Source organism: Malania oleifera, chromosome 2 (genome assembly GCF_029873635.1).
Source record: "Malania oleifera isolate guangnan ecotype guangnan chromosome 2, ASM2987363v1, whole genome shotgun sequence".
Taxonomy (NCBI): domain Eukaryota; kingdom Viridiplantae; phylum Streptophyta; class Magnoliopsida; order Santalales; family Ximeniaceae; genus Malania; species Malania oleifera.
In genome coordinates, this window is record NC_080418.1 from 133,915,655 (window position 1) to 133,941,036 (window position 25,382).

Sequence of the window (25,382 nt, forward strand, 5' to 3'; positions counted from 1 at the left end):
GAGTGGGCCAGTAGGTTTGATAAGGTGCTCGAAATGAGGGTAAACCCTCCTCCCTTGGCCAAAAATATGCGCTTACAACCCACTGCTTAAATTTCTCAAGAATGGGAATCCATATGGATTTCTCCACAAATGTAGCTCAGAGTGGCACCTGCAAATAAATAAAAAGGAAGATCCCCATCTTACATTCTAAAATGTCCACCAAGTGACCGCCATCCACCTTAATCTTTGTTAGATTACCACTTTGCCTAAAAGCTTAAGCTATTAGGTTGTGGGCCAACAATGTATATCAAGCTTTAACAATCTCAACTGAAATCGGCTTACCCATGCTTAATTCACCTTTGGACCCAACATGGCCTCAAAGTATAAGAGTGTGCACCTCAAATTAATGATTCGATTTGCCTTTGCCCCACAAAAAATCATAGTATCATCAACAAGCAACAAATGTGGCACGGCCTCTCTTACAACTTCGAAGCCTTTCAGAAGGCCCAGCTTCAAAGCCTTGAGATAGAGGATCTCCTTGTCTTAAGCCTCTCGAAGACTTACAAGAAGCCCATTTGGCTACCATTAATGAAAATTGAATACTTGAGGTGGGTCTGTATTTTTTATCCGAGAAAATCATTTTTCTTTGGAATCCATTTTTTCTTGTATCATAAGAATGAAGTCCCAAATTACATGATTTTGTCTTCTTCATGTCAAGCTCACAAATCATGCCCACCTCCCCCTCCTCCCTTCTCTTTCTCCCCTTCACTTCTGTGCATGTTGTGGACTGTGGGGAGGTTGGGGGTGAATGGTGTGAGCAGCATGAGTGGCGTGAACCCTAGCCAAAGGCAAAGGGTAAGGTTGAGTACATTCTTCACCAAACCTGCTGATATGGCCCAAGTGTAAGAGCTTTTTGCACTTGGTATTTTTGTTGTGTGTCTAACACCAACAAATCAATAAAAAGGTTGCCAAAATTAGAAGTAACCAGCTCAGCTTTATTGTTATCTTAAGCTTCCTAACCAATGGAAATACCCAAATTATATTTTAATAAAAAATTTAAATAATCAACAATAATTAATGAAAATTAGTAAGAAAAAAATAACTGAAAATTTGTCCCAGACTTCAAAATGGGATCAGAGATGATTGATAAGGAGAGTGCCTCAATTGCCATTGAAAATTTGAGAAATAAACCAAAAATACAAGAGGCAAAATGAGGGTTTCCAGCTTGTGACTAAGCATGTGGGCTCATGGGGGGCTCCCATGCCAGTCAAGTTTTTGGATTAGATAGCTTAGAGGGAGTAGAAACTGCTGGTTCACATGTTGCATTTGAGTGGAGAAATCAAGGGGGATGATGCGTAAACCAAAAGAAAAGAAGAAGGGGAGGAGAGAACATGAGGAAGCTCACAAAAAATGGAGTGGGTGTTCTGGGGTGGTGCTCATGGAAAAAGGGGGAGAAGAATTGGAGAGATTTATGACGAAAATTATGATGAGGAGGAAAGCAAGATTGCTTGGTCGCAACCTCACCCTCATCAAGGACTAATTACTCATATTTTTCTGGTTAGTGAATATGCTTATCCCCACTTCCTAAAGTATCCCCACTGCCTTAGTTCCCTCATTACAGTTTACTCTTACAAATTTCCTCCTAGAAGGTTATCCCATTCGTTGTTTGGGTGTGGGATTTGGATTCATCAGCTTTTCATGTAAATGCTTCTTTGATCATTGGATTGGATCTAATATATCTTTTCCAAATCACTGTTGTGTTTGGAAGGCCAAAATTCCTGCGAAGATTAAAGGACCCATTTGGTTGGTAATTCTTAATTGAATTGACACCAACAATCTCTTGCAATGTTCCCTCTAAGGCACTGCCCCTAGATATTTTCTTTTTGTGTGTCAACTTTTTGCCCTGCTCATTTACCTTTAGTGTGTGGAGCAAGTACTTTGGATTTTTGGAGAAAATTGGTTTCTCCAAATATGGTGGAAGATTTTATGACTATTTCTTTTAGAGGATTTGGGAGGAGACAGGTTGCTGGCTTTTTGTGGAGATGTGTGTTTTCTGTTTTGTAGGGGATTTCATTGGAACGGAATGAAAAGGTGTTGAATGTATCTTTGCTTTGGGACAGGATACATTAGTTGATGTCTCTTGGGGCTTCAGCAGCTGGTGTATTAAGGGAACTTGTTTTTCGGATGTTCAGTGGGATTGACAGGCCTTGTCATCATGGTGCTTCTTATTCTTTCACCTTTATTTTATTGTAGGAGGATTTCTTATCCTTCTATATACACATACCTTATCTTCTAATTGCATCTTTTCCTTTTTTAGCAAAAAAAATATATATTAATGCAAAATTACAAGTATGATAGGATTATGTAAATGCACAAGTGAAATGCCCATCTGCCCAACTCCAGCCATGGTTTTAAATAACAGCCGCAACAGTTATGTAACGGGCATTATGTAACTGGTTTTTTGATTCCCGATATTGTTACACACTCTGAAATTGGTGGGAAGGAAAATCATGGCCGTAGCTGTTGTTACTGACCGCAACCATTACATAAATGCTATTCTCAATACTGTTAGGACCGGAGGAGCCTATGGGTGGGCTTGATACACATGGGTGAACACCAACTTGATCCAAAAGTTTAAGCCTATTGGGTCTTGGGCCCAACCATGTATATAAGTACTCATCATCCACTCAAATTTTACAATGTGGGACAAGCTCACATGTGGAATTTCTCAACAATCTCTCCCTCACTTGTGAGTTCCAATCGCTCCTCCTTGAACGGAAACCATCTCCCTTATGGGAGTAAGTCCAATTCCCCAACAGTTGCTCAAGTGGGTTTTACCACTGGTGTCTTACATGCCTCGGATTGCATTCCACGTACCTCCGAACCAATCCTATCTCCCACGTTTTGACCCTATTCGGATCCATTTCAAGCCTAGATGATCCTTATTGGCCTCAGTCACATACTCGATCCTCCAACTGTTGGCATGTCAGGAGAATTAGTTTCATGTCTCAAATTTTTTTCGATGTCGCTGACCTAGAGTTACGGACCGTCGGCTTTAATACCACTTGTTAGGATTGGAGGAGCTTCTGGGTAAGTTTGATACACATGGATGAACACCAACTTGACCCAAAAGTTTAAGCCTATTGGGTCTTGGGTCCAACCATGTATATAAGCACCCATCATCCACTCAAATTTTCCAATGTGAGACAAGCTCACAAGTGGAATTCTCAACAAATACACTATGTGGTGAGAAGGAGAAAAGATTATAATGAGGATGATAATGATACAAAATTTACTATTTTTTTAAATACTCCAAGAGATGCATTAATTAACAATTTTAAAATACTAATTTGTTTAGAAAATATTTTATTTTGATAAAATTAGCAATTTGATATTTATGTTCTATATTTTTCAACTTCAACCTTCTTTTTTTTTCTACTTATTGTATATTTCTATTATTCATATAATCATATATCTTATGTGTCTAATAGATTAATAAAGTGTATAATTTTATTTTGTTTTATTAATTAATTTGTCACACATAAGAATTTATCATGCATAAGAATAATGAGAAATTATAAATACACATAATTTTTCTATCAGTGGTGGTTTAAAATAAACTTAAATTTCTTGCCCTTACCAAACAACTTAGTTGAACGAAAGGATCCAAAATACACTAAAACTCTTTCTAAGGTTAAAAGTTTAAAACATGCAACTAAACTAATATGCACAAGGTTGTGCGTGTTTGAAAAAAATTCATGGTCGTTACTCCTGCTACTCCTGCTTCCCGTTACCATTACGTTACTCTATCCGCTACCACGATTTAAAACCATCACTCCAGCTAGTTGCATGATTGAGAGCTGAATAGGTTTCAGGTATTACAATTTCAGTTTTAGAAACATAAAATAACTTAATTGTTGAATGTCAAACCCTAATCCGTGGTTCCTCCTGTTTTCAACTTTTTCATTTTGCATTTTCTAGTCTTATACTCGTTATTTGGTCAGCTGCCTGCCATTTGATGGGCTTTCAATGTCTTTTATTCCTTCTAATGGAGAAAGAGCAATACTTTATCATCTGCATTTTCAGGAAAAGGATGCTCAGTGCATGTTTGGTTTAGTTTTATATAGTCTTGATCGCCTATACAGTGCTGTGGAGAGGCATGCCAAAGCAACTGGCGAATGGCTATGGTTAGTTCTAACTTCCAAGTCATGATATTTCACATATAATTTACCTTAAAATTACATTTACTCTCTCTCCAAACTAATGAGTGATTGTACTGAACAGTTTGAGGCAGGATATTATTGATTTGGGAAAGCCAGGCCTTCAATCGGCACATAAGCTCATTGTGACAGCACGAATGGAGCGCGTGTATGACTGCTTGCTTCCATCATCAAGACGCCAATAGCTTCCCCTCGTTTTTCTTTTGTTTTCTCACTTGAACTTTTGAAGGCGGCCTTAATAATTCTGCATATAATTTTTTTGTTTTTAACCATCCAAGGATTTGAGGAAAGCCACCGATTTTTGTACCAGAAACTACTGTTGTAATGGGCTTGCCTCCATAGCAAGTGCAATGCATAAAAATTGCGAAACATAGGAATACAGAAAAAGCTTTCCCTGTATGGATGGCTTTATGTTGGCAAGGACTTATTCTTTTAAATTTTCAGGTTCCTTTTCTAGGTTAAAACTGAGTGCCATGGTATTGATTCAAAAGCAATTGCTGCTAACGGATGAGAACTCAGATTGATTTAGATAGCCCTACATATTACAACTGCAATTTAGGTTATGTTTGGTTGATGTAGTGTTTATTCTTGAGAATGGAGTGGTCATGGTAATATAGAATTTGATATTTTATAAAAGAAAAATGTGGTCTTTATTCAAAGATATGAGAAATCTAAAAATTTTTATAAACTGGGTAATTTCTCAAAATTAGAAAAATTTTTGTACAATTTTTATCGTTCTATTCTATTACTAAAATAGTTATCTCGCAAATCAAATGTAACGCTAATGTATTTAATGATAATGAGATTAATGACAGAGGCCAAAGAATCGTTTAACTTTGGAAATTAGGGTATGAGATAGAAAGTAAATTATTTTTTGTTGTATAATTAGAAGAAATTATATGAGGGATTTTCTCCCCACATGTTTGTGTGTCTATTTTTTAAGTTATACTTTATTAAAAATGAATTTTTCTTTGATATTGATGAATGTACGATCAGTTTGTCACATGTTTAACATTTAAAAATATGTGAAGAGGGTAATCTCTTATGTAATTTTTTGTCGTAGCCAATAGATGCTATCTGCAGTAGCTACAAATTATAATTGACCATGGAACATGAAAATCTCACAAGTTCAGGCTTGTGCTTTGTTAGTAGTTTGTTTTCTAAATTTGCATCTCTTTACTCATGTTCATTGGTGGGCAAACACAAAGCATGCGTCCATTATGTAGACACTCCCGTTTGGACTAGCACTTATTTGGGCTTAACTTCCTATTGAGCCTGTGAATGCATTGGGTCCACAAAGTGATTAAAAATAAGGGTTAAATGTACTAAATTCTCCAAAGGTTTGGCAAAAAAGACAATGACCTTCCCTAAGATATAAAATTTTTAAAAATCTCTCTTGAAATTTGTCAAAAAGACAAAGTCTTTCTTTGTATTTTGTGAAAAGATAATTTTTTTAGGGAAGGTCTGTGTCTTCCTCAAGGAAAGTTTGTAACATTTTTTAAATCTTAAAGGAGGTTCATAATATTTTTAAAACTTTAGAGGTCCCTGTCTTTTTACCAAATCTCAAGAAGGTGAGTCTCTTTTGTCCTAAAAATAAATAGTTTTTGAAGTTCAATATTAGATTGCATGGAAGACCAAGATTTAGTTTGACTTTCCTTTCACTTTTTAAATGGAATAGTTAAGGGATCGTTTTGCAGATGTGCTTTGAAAAAAAAAAAACAAAGTGTTGAATTTAATAAGTGCTAATAGTAAGTATTAAACTGAAAAAGAACTGAAAGTTGTAAGTGTTGTTTGGTTATATTTAAAATAAATAATATTTAGATATTTATTTTTATTATAGGGCAGTATATGACTGTTTTTAAAATAGTTTAAATTAAAATTATTAATTTTTTTTAAATTAATAGTTTCATTAATAATTATTTTAATTATTTATAATTAAAATTTAAATATTTTCTGTTAAAAATAATATAAGATTATTATTTAATTAATAATAATCTTGTTATTAATGTATATTTATAACATATTACTATCATATTAAATTATGATAAAACTAATATTATTAAAATTTGAAATTTTAATTTATTTAGTGCTAGTTTTTGTTCAATCCAAAATTAAATTATAGTAACTAATTTGTATTTTTAAACATATTTTAAATAAAAATATTATTATTTTTATAATTAAAATTTTAAATGATAATTATATTAATTTTATAATTAACATTTAATTATTTTCTATTAAATAAAATAATATGATATTATGAATTAATTAACAATATTCTTGTTATTAATACATATTTATAACATATGAATATCACATTAATTTATGTTGAAAATAATATTAATAAATATATTAAATTTGTTATTTTATTTAATATTCATTTAAATTTATAGATGATTCTTTTTATTCATTCAAAAATTTAATTATATTTTATTAATAACTAATAGTTTATAATGCATAATAAAATAATATATGATTAATTTTAAATTAATATTTTAATTAATAATTATACTAAATTTTATTTTTAATTAATTTTTAAAATAATTAATAATTATGTTAACCATTATTTTTAATTATTATTTAAATATTTTTATTAAGTAAAAATAATATACAATATTATTTTTTGATTGACAATAATCCTGTTCTTAATTTATATTTATAGCATATGATTATCATATTGATTTATGTTAAAATAATTTTATTAATGAAATTAGTATTTTTAATTTTTAACATTAATTTAAATTAATAGATGGTTCTTCTACTTCATTCATAATTGAATAATGTTTAAATAATTAATATATTATAACACCTAATAAAATCATATATGATTATCTTCTAATGTAATTTTTTAATTATAAAATAGCTACTAAATTTTTTTTATATTTATAAAATTCCTCTTATAAGTGATCGAAAAACTAACTTAAATTACTTCCCAAAATTCACTTAAATAGTTCTACAACAAGTGTTCGTTGCAGCACAACTCAAACACCACTTTTTGTTAAAAAATACTTATTTTAAGTGAAGATAAAACACTTTTTTTTAAGTGTTCCCAAACGAAGGCTTAAAAGGAGTTCATGAAAATGAACTTTTCAAATAGCTGCAAAAGTTATTTGATTCTTCTATGAAAAATGAGTCATTGAAAAGAAAAAATTATGTTAAGTGTTTGATAAAAAAGTTATAAGCTTAATAAAATGTTTGAAATGATTAAGTTTATGAGTGCTTTTGTTAAATTATTTATCAAAAACTAACTTTAATATTAATAGGGGTGTAAGTGAATCAAGATTACTCACGAGTTACTCGGAATCAACTCATCCCCTAACTTGACTCGAAAATCAATTCTACTCAAGTTCGAATCGAGTTTGAATTCAGTAATAATACTCGAGTCGAGTTTCAAGTCTAATCGAATTTTTTAATTTTATTATTTTTATATTATATATGTCACATAATATGTATTTTATAAATATATATTATGATATATATATATATATATTATGTATATTTTTACATTTATTTAACATTAATTTATAATCAAATTGAGCTTAATTGAGTCAAACTTGAGTTTTATGAACTATCCAGGTCAAGTTTAAGTTTAAAAATTATGAAATCGATCAAGCTTGAATTGAATATCAAGCTTAATATTTTATAATTGAGTTGAATTCGAATATTTTATTGTATTGATTCAACTTGACTCGAATACACCCTTAAATATTAATAACGTAAATTTTCAAAATTAACATATAAGAATAATATGATTTTAAATGATTATTAAATTATTTATCAAAAAAATTATTTGTAATAAAACAATATCATTACCAATATGGATCTTAAGTTTCTAATTTAAGTTATAAAATAAGAAAGAAAATATATATATATATATATATATATATATATATATATATATATATATATATATATATATATGAGTGGGAGAGGACAGAGGAGGTGAATGGATAATTTTGTAATATTAAAAAATTATTAGCGAAGTCCATGAAATAGAATTATCTTCCAACAAAAAAGTCAGATTTTTGCTTTTAAAAGTTTATATTCTTAACTTTTAAAAGCTTCTCAAAAAATCTAAAATCTAAATTTTAAAAGTTATAGAACTATTTACTAAACACGATAGACTCAACTTTTACTTTTAAAAATAAAAATTTGAATTAAAAAAGAGGGTCACACTCATCCTAAGAAACTAATTTTATAATTATTTCCTTTTTGCAGAGATATTTTTTTTGCCTTAGAAAAAGTAATATTTTGCATAAGCAAACATGAAATCAGGCCAACCAAATTAGGGTCAGAGGCAATTTACACAGCCACGAGAAGCCACCCGGCGTGCCTTTCCTTTTGTATCCATTTTTTCCTATTTTGTTTTTGTTGCATTTAGCCTTTTTGACAATGAAAAAGAGAGAGCGAAAAGATCCTCAAAAATGATTCCTGATGCATTCAATATTCTTTTAAAAAGTAGTAATAGTAATAATAAATTAAAACAAAGTACTCCACACCCTCCATGGAAAAAGAGCAATGAAGAAACATAGTGAGAAACAGATTCTCAGGTTGTTTATCTAAAAGAATGGTAAGAAGGAACAACTAGGTGGGAATGCATTGCAGATGTCAAATTTGGATGCTGTGGCTTCGTCCTGATGGGGGAGGAAGTTAGCTCAAGTCAGTTAAAACTTAAAAACAGTTGGTAATTAAATGGTTAGTTGGGTTGTTTAAGTTGTAAGTGAGAATAGTACTTGGTTGGAAGGCAGAAGGTATAGCAGCACTAGATGGTGGAGTTTCATGCAAGGGAAGCTGTATTTAAACAGAAATGACACTAAAAATTATCAGTTTCTTCTTCTCATTCTTATTCCGACTCTGATCTACCCTAGCAAAATTCTTCTATGAAGTTATCAACATCATGCTTCCCGACGAATCCTCCAACATATTTAAGGAAACATACAGGCATCAGGATGATTGTAGATACGCACACAAGCATATGTGTGCACACAACTATTTTAATGGAGAAACAGAACAGAATACTTAAAACTCGTATAAGGGGAAAAAAAAAACTTAGGCTGATGTTTGTACTATTAACTTAATCAACACTCGAGATGTTATAACTTTCATTGAGATCTCAAAAGATTCCTACTCAAAGCTTACAAAAATGTATGACAAATTGAAGCTAATATTTGAACTCTCCCCTAACCAGCAAAAATACATTGGTCGGAGTTGATCAAAGACGACCATTACCCAAAAACACGGTACAAATGGGAGCTTAAAATTACTAATCAAGGTGGCATTTCACTTTCACCGCCAAGAACGTATCTTACACTCCCCAACTCCATTCAGCTAAAAACCTGCTCCAACCAGGGACTTTGTTCAGAGGTAACACCTTGAGATTCTCATCTCTCTTTCTTTGCCAAGGACTCCCCCTTGTACTCACCACCAGCAGGAACCACGTAACCTGCTCCAACCTATAATAAAGTTCAAGCTTATAATGAGATGCCAAGCAAATCTCTGTGCGTATGTGTTCATGTGTGTGTGTGTGTGTGTGTGTGTGTGTGTGTGAGAGAGAGAGAGAGAGAGAACCTGACAATCTCTCAATACAACACGCTCTTGGAGTTGCACATTGCTGCAAATTACAGAACCTTGGATCGAACAACCATCACCTATGGTAACATGGTTCATAACCACCGAATTAACCACCTGCAGTTATGATGAAAGTCAGAAAATAACCATTACTTTCCTTGTAGTTAGTTAATTTTTCTGACTAGAAGAGGACAAGGTATTACATGAGGAGGACAGAATTACAATAGATCAGTGCCACTAGATAGAAAATAATTTTTTTCCAAAAATAACATTAATAATATATTTGCTTTTTATGACAGAAAGACCACCATACCTTCACATTGGAACCTATCCTGCAGTGACGGCCAATAACAGACCGTTTCACACTACATTTGTCACCCATTTGTGAACCTTCGCCGAGCATACAATGTGGTCCCACCTAAAACCATCAAACTACCTGGTAAGTATACAAACAAGATAACCTCAACCTTTCCATAGTGTTCAATCATATAAGCTAATCATACGAATGTTATATAAGCAGTTCTGTAACCAAGACTACTTATGAAAATTTCCAACTCACAGTGGTTTTTGATCCAAGCTCTGCTGAGGGGTGGATAATGTTGTTATGAACAGAAAAAGAGTACCCTGAAAGGTGACTAGCCTCTCCTATGACCTAAACATTAAATGAAAATCAGCTCCATCAGATCAGTCAGAACTCACAAGGGCCATGCCAATGTAATGTTACAAAACCAAAACAACCGGTAGAAACTCACATCCCGATTTACGTCGCTGAAAGCTTGAATAGAATTCAGCCGTGCACAGTACTTGTTATTGCTGGCAATATAAACACAGCATTTATGTGTTTGTCGAGCAGGAGCAGAACCATTAGAACCCAGTTTATAGAGTTCATGAAAGCTTGGAGTGCATGAATTACCCAGGATTTTAGATAGCATTAATTGATTGTTTTGGGAAGCAACCTTCTCATTTCCATTTTCTTCTGCTTGTGATGTGCCATTCAACAATACTTCTGACCTCTAATTTTCACAGAAGATATATGAACCAGTTCAAAGAATTGATGCAGAGAAATGACAAAACACACCGAACATTATTATGCATGGACCTTATCAACTCAACTAACCAGCTGGCTTCGGACAAGATATGGCAATACATCCTGCTTTAAGCTTTGGAATGCATCCTTTCGATCCAGAACTTCTTGTAATACAGACCTGGATGAGAATCAGAGGAAAAACTATTTAATAAAACACGTTCAATTTGGAAAAATGTATAGATGAAATCATTTTGGAAGAAGAAAAGCAAAACCTCAAACCTCTTGAATGCATATAAATGAGCATCCATGAGATCAGCTCGGAGTTCCATCTACAAGGAGGGACAAAGGGGAAAAATAAAGAAATAACCAAAGAATCCTGTCAACTTTAGCATTAGACTTCTAACTTGGACTCTCATTTTCTAATTACCTTATTTTCATCAGAACTGAGGAAAAAAAATCTTCAGCTAGAAATCAAAAAAATAAATAAATAAAGGAAATGAAAATGAGAGGAAAGATGCAGGCAGTCATAAATTTGTTGAACTCAAGAAGCCTTGGACTGAGCCTATTTTGATAATGACAAATCACAGCAAATGGAAGCCGTGAAGCACTTAAACGCGCACATCATTCGGTGTATTCCATGAACATCAGAAGAGCAAAGCTTGAAGACTTACATTTTTAAGTTGTAATAACTTTAGGTTTCATATGTGCATGCATTTCATTTGAATTTAAATTGACGCTCATCATATGACCTTAGATTGACCCTAGGCACCCACGTTTTTCATGAAAACTTTTTATTTACAAAGTTAAACTTATTTCAAAAGATTTAAAGGGGTTTTGAAATTAAAACAAATGTAAAACTCATTTTTTGAAAAGGGATCAATCGACCGGATGGTTTAGCCTGGTCGACCGAATAGTGTAAATGGTCAAATTTCATGTTTTTGTAAAAGCCAGGTCGACCGGACAATGTGATTGGCCAAATTATAAAGGGCCCAGTCAACCGTCCTTCATACGAAGGATGACTCGGCAGAGCGGATCATAAGGCCCAGCAAACTGTTCCTCGCGAAAATGGAAATCGCCCTAGGGCCAATCGACTGGACCTCTCGGGTTCAGGCAATTTTGAGCTCCAACGGTCAGAAAAATTTGAATTAAAATATTATTTTAATTCCCAACAGTCATATTACGGACATATTTGTGGTTTGCCTATAAATATCTTGCCAATTAACTTAAAAAAGGTTAAAGATTTATTTTGAAAGCTTAATTGAAAATTCTTTGATTCTTACTTGTATTTTATACTCATTTTTGGAGATCAAAGCTATACTTCTCCTACATTCTTTTGAAAATATTTTTGGGAAAAAAAAATTTTGAGTTATTTTTTAAAAGGCTTGAACTTATATCTCATTCATATATATTGCTTGAAAGCCTTTGTAATCTTGTGATATTTCAAAGATCAAATTTCTCCTTTCTTTTTGAAAATCATTTTTTGAGAAATTTTGTGAGTTATTCAAGAAGGCTTTGGGCATATATCCATTGATATATATCTTGCTTGAAAAACTTCTTGCATTTAATTTATCAAAGGTCAATCTTGAAAGAAAATCATTTTCCAAATTCTTATTGATTTGCAAAATATTTTTGAGAAAAAAACCCTAACTTCTCCTACACTTATTTTGAAACATATTATTTGGAGAAATCTTTTATTGGGTTTAAATCTTTGGAGCATTTTATAATATACATATTTTCTCAAAGAATATATAATATATACTCTCATTTTACTTGGAAATGTTTTTTAGAGTAAACCCTAACTCTACCGAGCTTCATCTTAAAATCATTTAAGAGTGCATATAGTTTTTCAACTGTACACATTGGCTTTGGAGAAGCATTCTATTGTACGCAAAAATTTCATTTTCAATTTATATTTGCAGTTCAGGTTGTGAACCGTACCAAGTGAAGGTACATCACTTGGAGAGGGGGGTTCTACCCTATTGAAGGAGTGTTTACGGTGTGATCCGTACCAAGTGAGGGGACATCACTTGAGAGGTGGCTCTGTCTAAAAGGAGTGGAACAAGCGAGGGGGTATCACTTGGAGAGAGGGGCTCCACCCTATTTGAAAGAGTGTTATCATGGAATCCTTGGATGATTTGCCCAAAGCGAGGACATAGGCAGGTATAGCTGAACCTCATTAAATCTCGGTGTTATTCTCTCTCCCTACACTATTTAAATTTCCGTATGTGTATGTTGTTTATTTTATTGTGATTGTTTTACATACACACATTTATATTTTGATTGGGATCTTGTTTGGTGAATTGGTTTAATTATTCTGAAAAAATTTTTAAAATCCAATTCACCCCCCTCTGGGGATTACACCAATCCTCACACCACGCAATGTGCATTTTATATGAAATGTAATAGATATTGCCTTCAGATGCATCTGCTGGAAAAGTTTTCCAGATAAAATGCAAAGGAATATAAAAAGTTGGAAAGCCATTTACCCGTCCAACTGCACGGAGTATGCTCTTCTGAACCCGAATGTCCTTCTCAACTTCAACTCCTGACAAGGGGTAAAAAATTATAAATAATTCTGCACAAGGATATAACAAGTAACACACCCAAAAATAAAATAAAATAACGTAATTTACATAAATCTAACCAGTAGCAAAATATAATAAAAATTGTTTTGTGGGGTCCAGCCCTATAACGTTGCAGCGCCCCGGTTTTCTAGCTTTGTCCTTCCCACCAGAGGATCCTGACTCAGATGATCCGCTGATGGGAGTAGAGCAAAGCATTGTAGTCACCGCTGCATCATGTCGTCTATGAGCAGCTGCCACTGCTCCAGGAGGAACATCACAAACAAGATCACCACTCACAACCTGCAGAAACATAAAGAATCAATGGCTGTCAAGGAAAAATATTCCATACTTAAAAAATACAATAAAAGAGTGGACCCCAACCAAAACATCATTTGCAGTCAGGTGGGGAGCAATGGCCCGAAGTGCACCAGCACTTCCAACATCCTCCGGGACTGCAGCAACCTGTGACAGTGAAGAAAACAAAAAAACAAATGTCTCAAGCAGGGAAAAGATGTACTTTCTGGTCAAAATATCAAAACTACAGTATTCACAGCAATGGGATGTTTTTATAATTCTAGCAAATGCAATATGTGATGAGAACGTGCAGGTATAGCAAGCTTCCATAAAAGGGCAAATAAAGTCCCTTTCTTAATAGGGAAAACTGAAGATTCTGCAAACAGAAGATGGTTTTCTTGTATTCTGCAAAAGAAAGCAATTGGTGTTTAATAAACCATTTTTCACCACCTAAAACTAATTCAAAATTATCTTAAATGCTGACATGTATAGCAGCTGAAGCAATAACAGCCCACATCAGCAAGCAAACCAGTTGCTAAACCAATGTCATGATAATCATAGCCGCCAAATTACGCATTCTGTCAAGTACAAATTTCTGCAGCCAGTATAGTGTTGATGCAGGACAGACTAGGGATTTTAATTTAATAGTCTATTTAGTGAAAAAAATAAATAGGCTTATTAGGCAATAACTCCCCCCCGCCTTCCCCCTGATCAGCGATATTTTCAAAAGATGGTGAGTAGGAATTGAATCTAAAGACTAGTGGTTCTGGAGGATCCAGCTCCATGAAAGGACAGCTTCTCCCCCTTTTCTGCCCAACTCTTTGGTCTTAACAATGCTGGTTTTAAGATTAAGACACTTCTACAGAGGATGATACCTCATGAAAACAAACCTAACCAATAGAAAAAACTAACTAGGACACTGATTTCTCTGGATTAACAACTCAAAAAATGGGTTCTAATGAACTCAAAGTGAAACTTCACTAAAACGGTAACTCCTAAAATATTAGAAAATTTATCAAAATTAGAGACTTCTTAAAAAAGAGAGTTTTCTAACAAATAAAATTTTCCAAATAAGAAACAAAACTAAACCAAATCTAAAGAGAAACATCCTATAACCAAACTACTTGTCTCAAAGCGAGTTGGTTTGAGATAGGGAGCTTTTTGTAGTTTCTCTTTGGGTTTTGGATTCCAATATTTTCAAAGGGTGTCTTTTTTGAATAGTTTTCTAAGACTTTTGAGGGCAGCTCTTTTCTAATTTTTTTCTTTTTTATTAAAGGACAAGTTGTCCTTTAATAACTTATCCTTCAATAAAAAAGAAACTTTGGTACACTAGAAAAGAGAAACATAAAAAGGCGTGGGAATCATTGTAAGACCTAAAAGGCAGTGCAAAAGGGCAGCCCGGCGCACAAAGCTCCCGCGTATGCGGGGTCTAGATGTTAAAACAATAGGGGATAGGAACATAAAAATCAAGACAGTTCTAGTCCTAGAGATAGTAAATGTCATTAGTGCATATGCTCCCTAAAGCAATTTTGGAAAGACATGGATAGTGGTTTACAAGGGATACCAACGTCTAAAAAGACATTCATAGAAGTTTATTTTACTGGACACGTTGGAAAGGTTGATGCAAGTTATGAGAGGATACATGGAGGCCACAAATATGGAGATAAAAATGAGACCGATGAAAAAATTTTAGATTTTCCTGTCTTATGATTCGGTTATATTGAATACCTAAACTTTCAATAGTAGGAAAAATAGAAGTCAAATAGATTTCTTCTTAACTAGGAAAGGGGATCATCTATCTTGTAAGGATTGTAAAGTTATCTTAAGTTTGGCTACACAACAAAGTCCTAGTATTATACACACACACACACACACACAAAATAAAAAATGGAAAAGAAAAGGCAACATAAATCATCACAAGAGAACTAGGCTGTGGAGCTTGAAGGGGAAATATATAATGGGGAAAAATATAATGAAATTCAAAGATAAAATGATCAAAGAGTGATTGGACAATGAGGGATAAGGTAGCTGCAAGCACTATTGGATTAGAATGGCTAACTCTATCATAAAATAGCAAAAGAGATTTTAGGCGAGTCCAAAAGAAGATACTTCAGTAGTAAAGAAAGTTGGTGATGGAATCAAGTAAAAAAAGTCATTAAGACAAAAAGAAGCTAGTATAAAACATGGCAAAATTGAAAGAACATAAAAAACCTTGAAAAGCACCAAGAGGCAAGAAAATGCAAAAAATGTCATTACTAAAGCTAAGCATAGAGCTTATGATACTTTATATGCTAGACTAGATAAAAATGAAGGAGAAAGAGACATCTATAAACTTGCTAGAGCTAGAGAAAAAAAAAAAAAATGCAAAGATTTATGAATGTGAAATGCATAAAAGATGAGAATGATAATATCTTAACTAAAGAAAAAGGCATAAAAGAGAGGTGGCAAAGATACTTTGATAAGTTGTCTAATGAAAACCAAACTGAAAGCTTGAACTTTAAGTGCAAATGAGAAAAAGACTAAAAATAGGAGATTTATTCACAAAATTAGAATCCTTGAAGTTAAGATGGCTTTAAAAAATATGAAAAGCGAGAAATTTATAGGACCATATAATAAATCAGTTGAGGTTTGGAAATGCTTAGGGAATAAAGCAAGTATATGGCTAACTAATCTATTCAACATTATTATAAAAGTCAAGAAAATGCTGAAGGGATGGAGGAAAAACACGTTAATACCTGTATACAAAAACAAAGGCAATATACAAAATTGTAATAATTATAGAAGAATTAAGTTTATGAGTCATACGATGAAACCATGGAAAAGGGTTATTGAACAAAGAATAAGACTAGAAACGAGGGTTTCAAAGAATCAATTTGGTTTTCTGCATGGAGGATCAACAACAAAAGTTATTTATCTTTTTAAGAAGACTAATGGAAAAGTTTAGGAAAAAGAAGAATGAGTTGCATATGATTTTTATAGACCTAAAGAAAGCCCATGGAGTACCTAAAGAAGTTATTTGGTAGGCTTTAGAAAAGAAGGGAGTTTGCAATAGATATTCTGAAATCATTAAGGATATGTATGATAAAGTAACAACTAGCATTAGGACTGTAAGAGGGGAATCTAGAGAGTTTCCAATCAAAATATGTGCACAATCAAGGTTCTACTTAAGTCCAAAGCTTTTTACTTTAGTAATTGATGAACTCACTAGGAATATCCAAAACGAGATCCCTTGGTGTATGTTGTTTGCAAATGATATAGTCTTGTTTGATGAAAGAGTGAAGCGGAATATAAGTTGAAACTTTGGAGAAACACTTTAGAGTCTAACCATACGTTCAGTTTGCAGAATGTCTATTCTTAAGAATAGATTAGTTACAGTAGGTTAGTTACAACTAATTATACAAAAAAAAAAAATTATATTAACAATGTAAAACAATTTGAGTTCATAACAAGGAATAGACAAGGAATAACTATTCCCAAATTTCAGCATAAGAATGCCTATTTTCTTATTACATGTTGAATGATAACAAGAAATAGACAAGGAATAGCTTATACCTACATGGCTACATTCCCAAAATTTTCACTGTATTCTATCTTATTTCAAGAAACAGCTATTCCACGAACCCAATGAGCAGTAAAGGTTTTATAATAAATAGGAATAAGACAAAATATATGAAATGAAATTTCAATAACATAAGGAATATTAGAGAAAAGATTAAACTTGATAATCAAGAAATTAATTGCACTAGTTGTTTACATTATCTTGCATCTATTAAGCAAGTTGGTAAAATGGAGGAGTGCGTTAGGTGTGTTTTTTGATCATAGAATGTTAAAATTAAAGGGAAATTTCTATAAGACAGCTAACTATGCTTTATGGAACAAAATGTTGGGCAACCAAGAAACAGCATGCACAAAAAGTAAAAAGTTTCCAATATACAAATCTTAAGGTGGATAAGTGGCATAACATTAAAAATAAATTAAGGAACAAGCATACATGCAATAAACTAGGAATAGCACCGATCGAAGACAAGATAAGGGAGGCGAGGCTTAGATAGTTTGGGCATTTGAAACGTTGGCCTAATAGTGCATCTATGAGAAGGAAAGAGTTAGTTATTGTTTTTTGGCATGAAAAGGGATAGGGGTAGGCATAAAATGACATGGAATTAAATAGTGAGGAAGGATTTAATAGCTCTTAAGCTAAAGGAGAAAAATGTTCTTGATCAAGTGAATTGGCGAAAAAAAAATCATGTAACCAACCCTACCTAATGGGACTTAAGACTTATGGTGGTTGTTGTTGAAGGACAAATTGTCCTCCTTTCTTAAATTCTCTCCTCCTTTTTTTTCTCAATAGATTTACTTTTCTATCACCAAAAAAAAGGTACTTGGTAAGCCACTTGACTCTCCTTCCACTTTGGGCAAGCTTCAAACCTTTACAACAAACCACATTATTTTTTTTATTTTTTAATGAGCTTTCTAGGTGAACTTAACCCATCCATTCGATCAGTCAAGTTCAGCCAAGTTAAACCTAGATTTGCTAGGTTGACCACAAGTTAATGAAAATTTGTTTTTTGGAAGTGTTTTGTCCCTGCCAATTAAATAGATCCAACTAGCCAAGGCAAGGCTTCTTCCCCACCCCCCCCCCCCCCCTTTTTCTTTCTTTTTTGAGGGGAAGTCAACCAAGCACAAAAAACTTACACGACATTCAAAAACCTAAAAGGGAAAAAAAAAATGTATAACAAATTCAGAAAGGATCCAAAATTGTTACATTGGGAACTATTAAGCCAAAATTGCATAGTAGCTAGGAATGGTTCGGAGTTGAGAAGAGTTTTACAACGATGTTTCTTTTGAAATTGGCGATGATCTTCAAATGCTCCTTTGGCATGATGTTTTGTCTGGATCAAATACCCTAAAAATTGTCAATTTCAAAAGATGTTTAGGCTCTATAGATAATTATACAATGGTAAGCGGCTGTTTGGAGACCAAGTCCAAGAAGATTAAACAAGGTGGGCCTTATGGTTGAGAAGGAATTTTAGAGATGCAGCAAAGGAGGAATACTCAGAGTCTCTCAATGACAGGTGAATGGGAGGGAACAAATTGTGCAGGTTCATTCAAAAAATTAAAGTTTTTCAGTGAAGTCCTAGAACTCATGTATTGAAAGAAGGGAAGGGAAGGTAGGACAAGCAAACTTTTTCCTTCAGAAAGAAACAAAAGTTTCAACAAAGGTGGCTTCATTTGTGTGGACGCTACCTAGGAAAGAATCCTAACCATTGAATTTGGCACTGATAATTCAATGTTAAGAGGTGTTTGTACAGTTAATAGGTGTTTCTTATGCAAGAGAAACTGTGAAGTTATAAACCATCTTCTCTTATACTACAAATGGGTAAGAGTACTTTGATCTTTGGCCTCTACTGCACTAGGAATGGATTGGCTGGTTGAGGATAGGAGTGGATGATAGCCTCAAGCTAGATGGGGATCCAGAAGTGCGATAAGGCTTAAAGACCAGCCAAATGCCATTCCTCTAGCCCTGTTTTGGATTATAGGAGGGAAAGGAATGCTAGAGAGTTTGAAGGAAAGGAAAATTCATTGGAAAGGCTGAAAGTGAAGTGAGCTATTAAGTGTCTTTGGGCTAGGCCAAATTTAAAAAGTTGCTTTCTAGTAAACCTTTCTATCTTAGGCCAACTTTAAAATCTTGGTTTCTAGTAAACCTTTCTATCTTAGGGCAAATTTAAAATCTTGGTTTCTAGTAAACTTTTCTATCTCATGGCAGCCTTCACTTCAGTCTTAGGCTCCAAGTACATCCCAACCAGAACTATCCTCCTTTTTAACAAATGCAATAAATGATTATTTCTTCAAAACCAAATGAAGATAATTTAGTGGATTCACCAAAAGCTCGAAGGCAGATGTATAGCATCTTTGTAACAATGTATAGCATCTTTGTGTTTCATCAAAGATTTGTGTCTACTCAAGCCCTATTAGAATTCCAAACTACCACAATCAAAAACATAACCTAAAATTGAGGCATTGTAGAAGCATGGCAACCTAACTAAGACTATTGACAAAACTGAGACATCAAAACAAACTACACATAACATTACAATCCAATATTACATTCAAACCAAGGGTCTATATTTAACACAAAATCATTTATCAAAAATGAAATCATGCTCCAAATTGAATCCATTCAAATAGTACATCAACGAGGAAGAAAAACTTCCACCAGATTTCTGAAGGATTAAAAAATCCTTAAATGAGTGCCACTGTTTGACTTCAAACAAACAATACACCACGTCACCACCAAGAAGGAAAAAACTTCAACTGGGTTTCTTGAAGGATTAAAAAATCCTAAAATGAGTGTTACATGTCTATATCTTAAAAGGAAGCACTAATTCTTAGAAGCTTCTAAAACTTAGATCATGAAGGGGGCATCTGAGCATCACAATAACAAGTCCCACATGCGTAGAATGTTTTGGAAAAAATAAATAAATAAATAAAACTTATAGTTTTATCACCAGCCACATGATTTCCTTTTTAAAATCCCGTGTTATAAACTATTGCATGAATAACTCAAACTCACATACAACCAACCCAATAGAATGTAACCACGGGATTGAGATCATGTCATAATAGAACCAAGAACCTTTCAAGCTTGTATATAACGGCAAGTAGACAACTTGGAAATGTGAGGTTCGCCTATGAGAAAACTTTCAGCGATTTTGGCTATACACCAATGGGAAGAAGGAGAAAGCAATTAGAATGTGAGAATCCAAATGAACAGCCTAGTACTTTATTCTTTCTCGCTACTATGAAAGATGTCAATGTTAGGTATCACCTTAGAAACAAGGTAATGTAAACAGTGACGCTTAATAGGTCAAGGTCACCAAAATGGGTTGCAGTGGTTGCTCAGAGGATCACATTCAAAACAACTAGAGAGGCATATCACTGATTTAACAATCAATGACTGACAAGCCCTAAAAGCCAAAGAATTAAGGAACACCTCAGACAAGTCCTTCAAAAAACCAGAGACAGTGATAAATCATTCAAATCCATACTCCATTAGTAGATATAAAGCATAGATATGGATACAAGGGCATAAGCTACATGCAGGAAAATGCACATATATGTAAATTCTTGAAAATTTAAGATATGGTGTGGCTAGGATATGTTTATAATTAAATGCATATTTTTTTAACATAGACATGAATAGTTTACCATATTCGATTCAAATACATATAACAAGAATCAAAGGCTTATATGATAAAAAATATTCAGATAAAAGTGTAATCATTTTAAAGGATGTTTGATTTCTTCACTAGTGTTGGTTTGTTTAATAATTTAGCTGATTAAATATTTATTTAATAGTTAAAAATATTTTATTCATCTTCAAAGTCAAACTAGCTATATGCAAGTATCACATATGTTTCTTTTAAGTGCTTGACAAATGTCCCAGAAAGGTCCAACAACTATTGGCATCCAATATGGAGACAACCAACCTCTAGAGGCAACAATGCTTCATACAAGATTAGAAGAGAAGCTGCTCTCCGCAATCACTTCAGCTCAGCCTAAAGCCAAAGAAACAATGAATACTCTTTCATCTTTCAGTTCAATCCCAAGTAAATGTCTCCAAAAGTCTCTCTTTTGTGATTCAAGTGCAAGGCTTGTCATTCCCAAAATGAAAAACCATAACAGTCTAACGATGCATAAAAGTGGGGCAAAACACAATATGTTGGATATTACCTTCCCTAGGCACGCATTGGGTAGCAGTTCCAAAATTTCATTCTTTTAAAGACCAAAACTTTCATTTTTAACTCTTATAAGTAAAGAAAATATCAAAATACTTGCAAAATGATAAGAGAGCCATTTTGTTTTCCAAGAATTCTTTCTCAACTTATGCATCAATTAACCATGTTAAAATTGCCTCATACTCATCAAGTTTAGCGAGCCTGTTACCTCCACATGCAAACGATCAGCATATGCCGCTGGAATCCAACCGCCTACACGTAAAACTGCACCTTCCCCTTCAACCACCTACAACCCATGTTAGTAAGCAAATTAAAAACCCTAAATCACACCAAGAAAAATTTTAAAAATAATTTTAAAAAAAAAAATAGAAAGAGCAAGTATGGGCATGGATACATTGGAATGCAAATGCAACTGTATACTAAAAATTTGGGCAGAACGGGGCAGATGGAGAAAGAGGAGCTAACCACAATAATGTCTTTAAGGTTGCTGAGCTCCAAAAGCTCGAGAACATAAGAGAGGACGGGGCGGTTGGCCACGGGAAGCAATGCCTTGGGAACTTCCTGCAGTGAAAAAAAAAAAAAATACAAAGCGGAGGAATTTGAGAGGAGAATGTGCAATGAAGATGGGATTGCATAATTGAGCGAAGCGAAGGGAAGGAGTAGGGGAACCTTGGAGACGAGAGGAGCGAGTTTCTTGGAAGTGCCTCCAGCCAAGACGACCACCTGGAAATCCATTAGAGACCGAACTGAAGATAGAAGAAGTGGGAGGACTGCAGAGGGAAGTAGACAGCTCGAAGGAGAGCCGTAAGCCGGAGAGGTTTTTAGCAATCCCAAGCTCGGCAGGGTCGTCTCGTTCCTCTGCCGAAAGGAATGGAGTTTCTTTCTGTTATATAAACTTTATTTCAGCAACCAACGCGGGGATGTAGCTCAAATGGTAGAGCGCTCGCTTTGCATGCGAGAGGTGCAGGGTTCGATCCCGTGCATCTCCATTATAACATGAATTTGATTTTCACACTTTTTGGTTGCTGCCATTATCGTTATTTGGCCCCTGCATCTCCATTATAACGTGATTTTTATTTTCAATCTTTTGGTTATCGTTATTTAAATCAAAATATTTATAAAAATATAATTTAAAATTAATAAAATTATAAATAATATACACGAAAAAATTACTATAATAAAAATAAATTTTATTATGATTATTTTATCTAATTGTTTTACTTTCAAAATTTACTTTACAATATAAATTTTATTGGACATGACAATTGAAAAATAGTAAAAATATTTTTTAATTTGTTTTATTATAATTTATGCATATTTTTTTATTTAATTGTATTTATATTCATATTATCATTTAATTTTAATTTAAAAACGTATAAGATAAATAATTTAATCTAAAAAACCTATTTTTGAATATTAAAATTTCTGTCAATAAGTTGCTAAAATAAATTGAAACCATAAAATCTAGTTTTCAATTTTTTGACAAATAACTGAAAATTTGTGACATAGATAGAAAACTGACAATAGAAATAAACTTGTTTTTACAATCTGTTTTAAAAAATATATTTGTCTACATACAAAATATGTCATTCTTTATTGGTTTAACTCTCCAAGAAGGTGTGGCGCAAAGAACATGATCTTAGGCATAGTGTCCCTCGGGGAATCTCCATGAAAATTTTGGAGCACAAAAATACATAATTTCTCGTGCACCGCACATACACTAACTAGTTAAAAACAAAAAACAAAAAATCATCAAGAAAACTCAAATCCAATAGGTTATCCAACCCGAACATAATCCAATTAGTAATATTCATGCTGAATTAATTACCCCTCACATGTAGTCTTTTTTATACCTTATTTGTTGCTTCCACTGATCTTTGTGTTTTCCAAATTTTGCAATGTCTGGATTTTTATGCCTACTGTCGCATACCACACATGCCTCGCATGACTCATCTTTAACACATTGTACACCTTTGAATCCAAATTTCATTGCATACTCCCCTTCCATCTCAAACCCCCTTCTTCCAAACCACCATATTGATCTACAATGTTAAAGAGGCTTGCACCCTTAGCTCTGTTTAAATGGTGTTGTTCCTAAGCTTAGGTAGACCAAGATAAATTGGTTTTACTAGATGTCTCCAATAAGGACTATTTTGGTCATAATCTAAAAACTAGTATGTTGAGACTATGAAAAGATTTTTAAAAATTGATTATTGAATACCACGTTATTGAAGAAGTCATATGTCGTTTCCCGAAAGCCAGAGAGAGAGAAAGAGCTAAGCATGGTGATTTATTTCCAATGACTCGCCAAGATAGTGGAGGGAGACTCTAATAAATTGATGTCTAGGGACACTATTACCAGGGTCTTCCTCATAAAAGAGTTGCACTTGGAAGATGAAGATGGGGGTTCAAGTAAGTAATGAATTAATTTATATTTGAGGGTTTTTAGTGACTATTAATGTTTCTTTTTTTAAAAAAAATGATGCTTGCAAATATATTTATATTATTGATATATTAATATCATAAATAATAAATTAATAAATAAAAATTAATGTAAGAAGTTTTCTTTGATGAATTAGTTTCTTGTTTTTTTACAAAACATAAGAAACATGAATCTTAAATTGTGTGTCATTATAATCAACATATTATTTATTTAATTATTTAACAAAATTTTGATTTGCAATGGACCAGCTTACCCAACCATGAAGCATAACATAAGAGAGTGAGCACAAATGGAGTTTTGCTCTTGAGTGAGGCTCATGCCGGAAAGAATCTCTTTCCTACTTTCTCCCCTAAAAATCTTGAACCATAGCACCAAATCTAGTGCTAACATGTGACATTAGGTTTTTATTTATTTACTTTTTGCACCAATTTTTTTTTTTGTTTAAAGCTTTTGTCCCTCTCTCTCTCTCTCTCTCTCTCTCTCTCTCTCTCTCTCTCTCTCTAGCACAATGGAAGGGGCCCATGCAAGCCCACAAGTTTTTTCTAACATTTATATTTACTTTTTCTCCTCTCCTTTATCTTAGCATAGGCACAGGGCCCCACTAATTTTTTAATCATTTTCAATTCATTTTTTAAATTCCTTTCTTTTTAGTCTCATGCGAGCCCCACAATTTTTTTTTTTAATTTTATTTATTAAACTTTTTTCTCATTCCCTCCCCTTTACATGTCCATATGTTAGAATTGGAGTAGTTTGTAACTAAAAGAAAAAATTATTAAGTTAGTCAATCTATAATTATGTTATATTTTAGACAACCAATCATATCATAGTATTTGAATAATTGTGAATTACATATTATTGATATTAAGTCATTATTCCATAAAATAACTCAAAATCATTTTAGGCTCAATAGTATGATCGCTTGTTTAAAATATAACTTGGTTAACCTAATAATTTCCCCTACTCTTCTCCTCACATATCTCTCTCATCTTTCTTCAATCTCACCTTCTCAATTCACAAATCTCTCTCTCATCATCTTCGAACCTATGCCTCTTTTTTTCTGTTTTTATCTCCGGACTCATGTTTCACAGTTCTCTCTCATCTTTATTTTCCATCATTTTCTTCTTTTTGATTTCTCCATTTTAATTTCTTTCATTTTCATTCTCTCAACTTTACTCTCTTTTTATTTTGCATATTCAACAAATAGAAGAAGAAGAAAAAAGCAAATTGATCCCCATTTTCCAAACCTAAATTTGAATCCTATGGTAAACCCCTTTTCCTATTTTATCTATTTAATTTCTCTTGACTTCATGAGAAACAAATAAGTGTGAACCCAAATTTGATTATTTAAACTAGGGCAAGATTTGGTTAAACTTAATTAATAACTGGTTGGGTTTAAACTAGTTGGACTAGGACGAAGTTGGGCTAAGCCAGACCCAAATGGGGCCACCATCTTTGGGTTAATTAATTGAGCTCTTGGGTTTTAAGTCAAATGGGCTCAGATCAATAGATCAACGAATCCAGGTTAAAGTAGGCCTGGATCCTAGGTCTTTAGAT

General features: G+C 33.3%; 2 protein-coding genes and 1 non-coding gene across 3 annotated transcripts in view; 2 read left to right on the forward strand and 1 right to left on the reverse strand.

The window, feature by feature from the left end:
- LOC131149407 (protein DGS1, mitochondrial) overlaps positions 1 to 4,663 on the forward strand; it is a 93,982-nt gene extending 89,319 nt beyond the window's left edge. The window contains exons 13-14 of the mRNA XM_058099831.1: positions 4,066 to 4,166; positions 4,264 to 4,663. Coding sequence (XP_057955814.1) covers positions 4,066 to 4,166; positions 4,264 to 4,384 — 222 coding nt within the window. The 3' untranslated portion in view covers positions 4,385 to 4,663. The remainder of the gene's footprint in view (positions 1 to 4,065; positions 4,167 to 4,263) is intronic.
- A 4,607-nt stretch (positions 4,664 to 9,270) lies between these two features.
- Positions 9,271 to 22,268, reverse strand: LOC131149267 (uncharacterized). Its single transcript, XM_058099570.1, has 13 exons — positions 22,055 to 22,268; positions 21,851 to 21,946; positions 21,594 to 21,671; positions 13,737 to 13,817; positions 13,436 to 13,655; positions 13,278 to 13,336; positions 11,071 to 11,120; positions 10,882 to 10,969; positions 10,517 to 10,777; positions 10,324 to 10,416; positions 10,078 to 10,182; positions 9,765 to 9,881; positions 9,271 to 9,649 (listed from the first exon to the last, which is right to left on the reverse strand). The coding sequence occupies exons 1-13, from the start codon at positions 22,118 to 22,120 to the stop codon at positions 9,578 to 9,580; spliced, it is 1,386 nt and encodes a 461-aa protein (XP_057955553.1). The 5' UTR covers positions 22,121 to 22,268; the 3' UTR covers positions 9,271 to 9,577.
- Positions 22,269 to 22,301: 33 nt separating this feature from the next.
- TRNAA-UGC (transfer RNA alanine (anticodon UGC)) lies at positions 22,302 to 22,374 on the forward strand. The gene has a single exon. It is a non-coding gene; the product is annotated as a tRNA-Ala (tRNA).
- The last annotated feature ends 3,008 nt before the right edge of the window (positions 22,375 to 25,382 follow it).

Coding starts and splice junctions, on each gene's coding strand:
- LOC131149267 (XM_058099570.1), bottom strand. CDS start 22,120: ATGGATTTCCAGGTGGTCGTCTTGGCTGGAGGCACTTCCAAGAAACTC. Junction 10,778..10,881: donor ATCTTGTCCGAAGCCAGCTG/GTTAGTTGAGTT, acceptor TGTGAAAATTAG/AGGTCAGAAGTATTGTTGAA. Junction 10,417..10,516: donor TCAGCGACGTAAATCGGGAT/GTGAGTTTCTAC, acceptor TTTAATGTTTAG/GTCATAGGAGAGGCTAGTCA.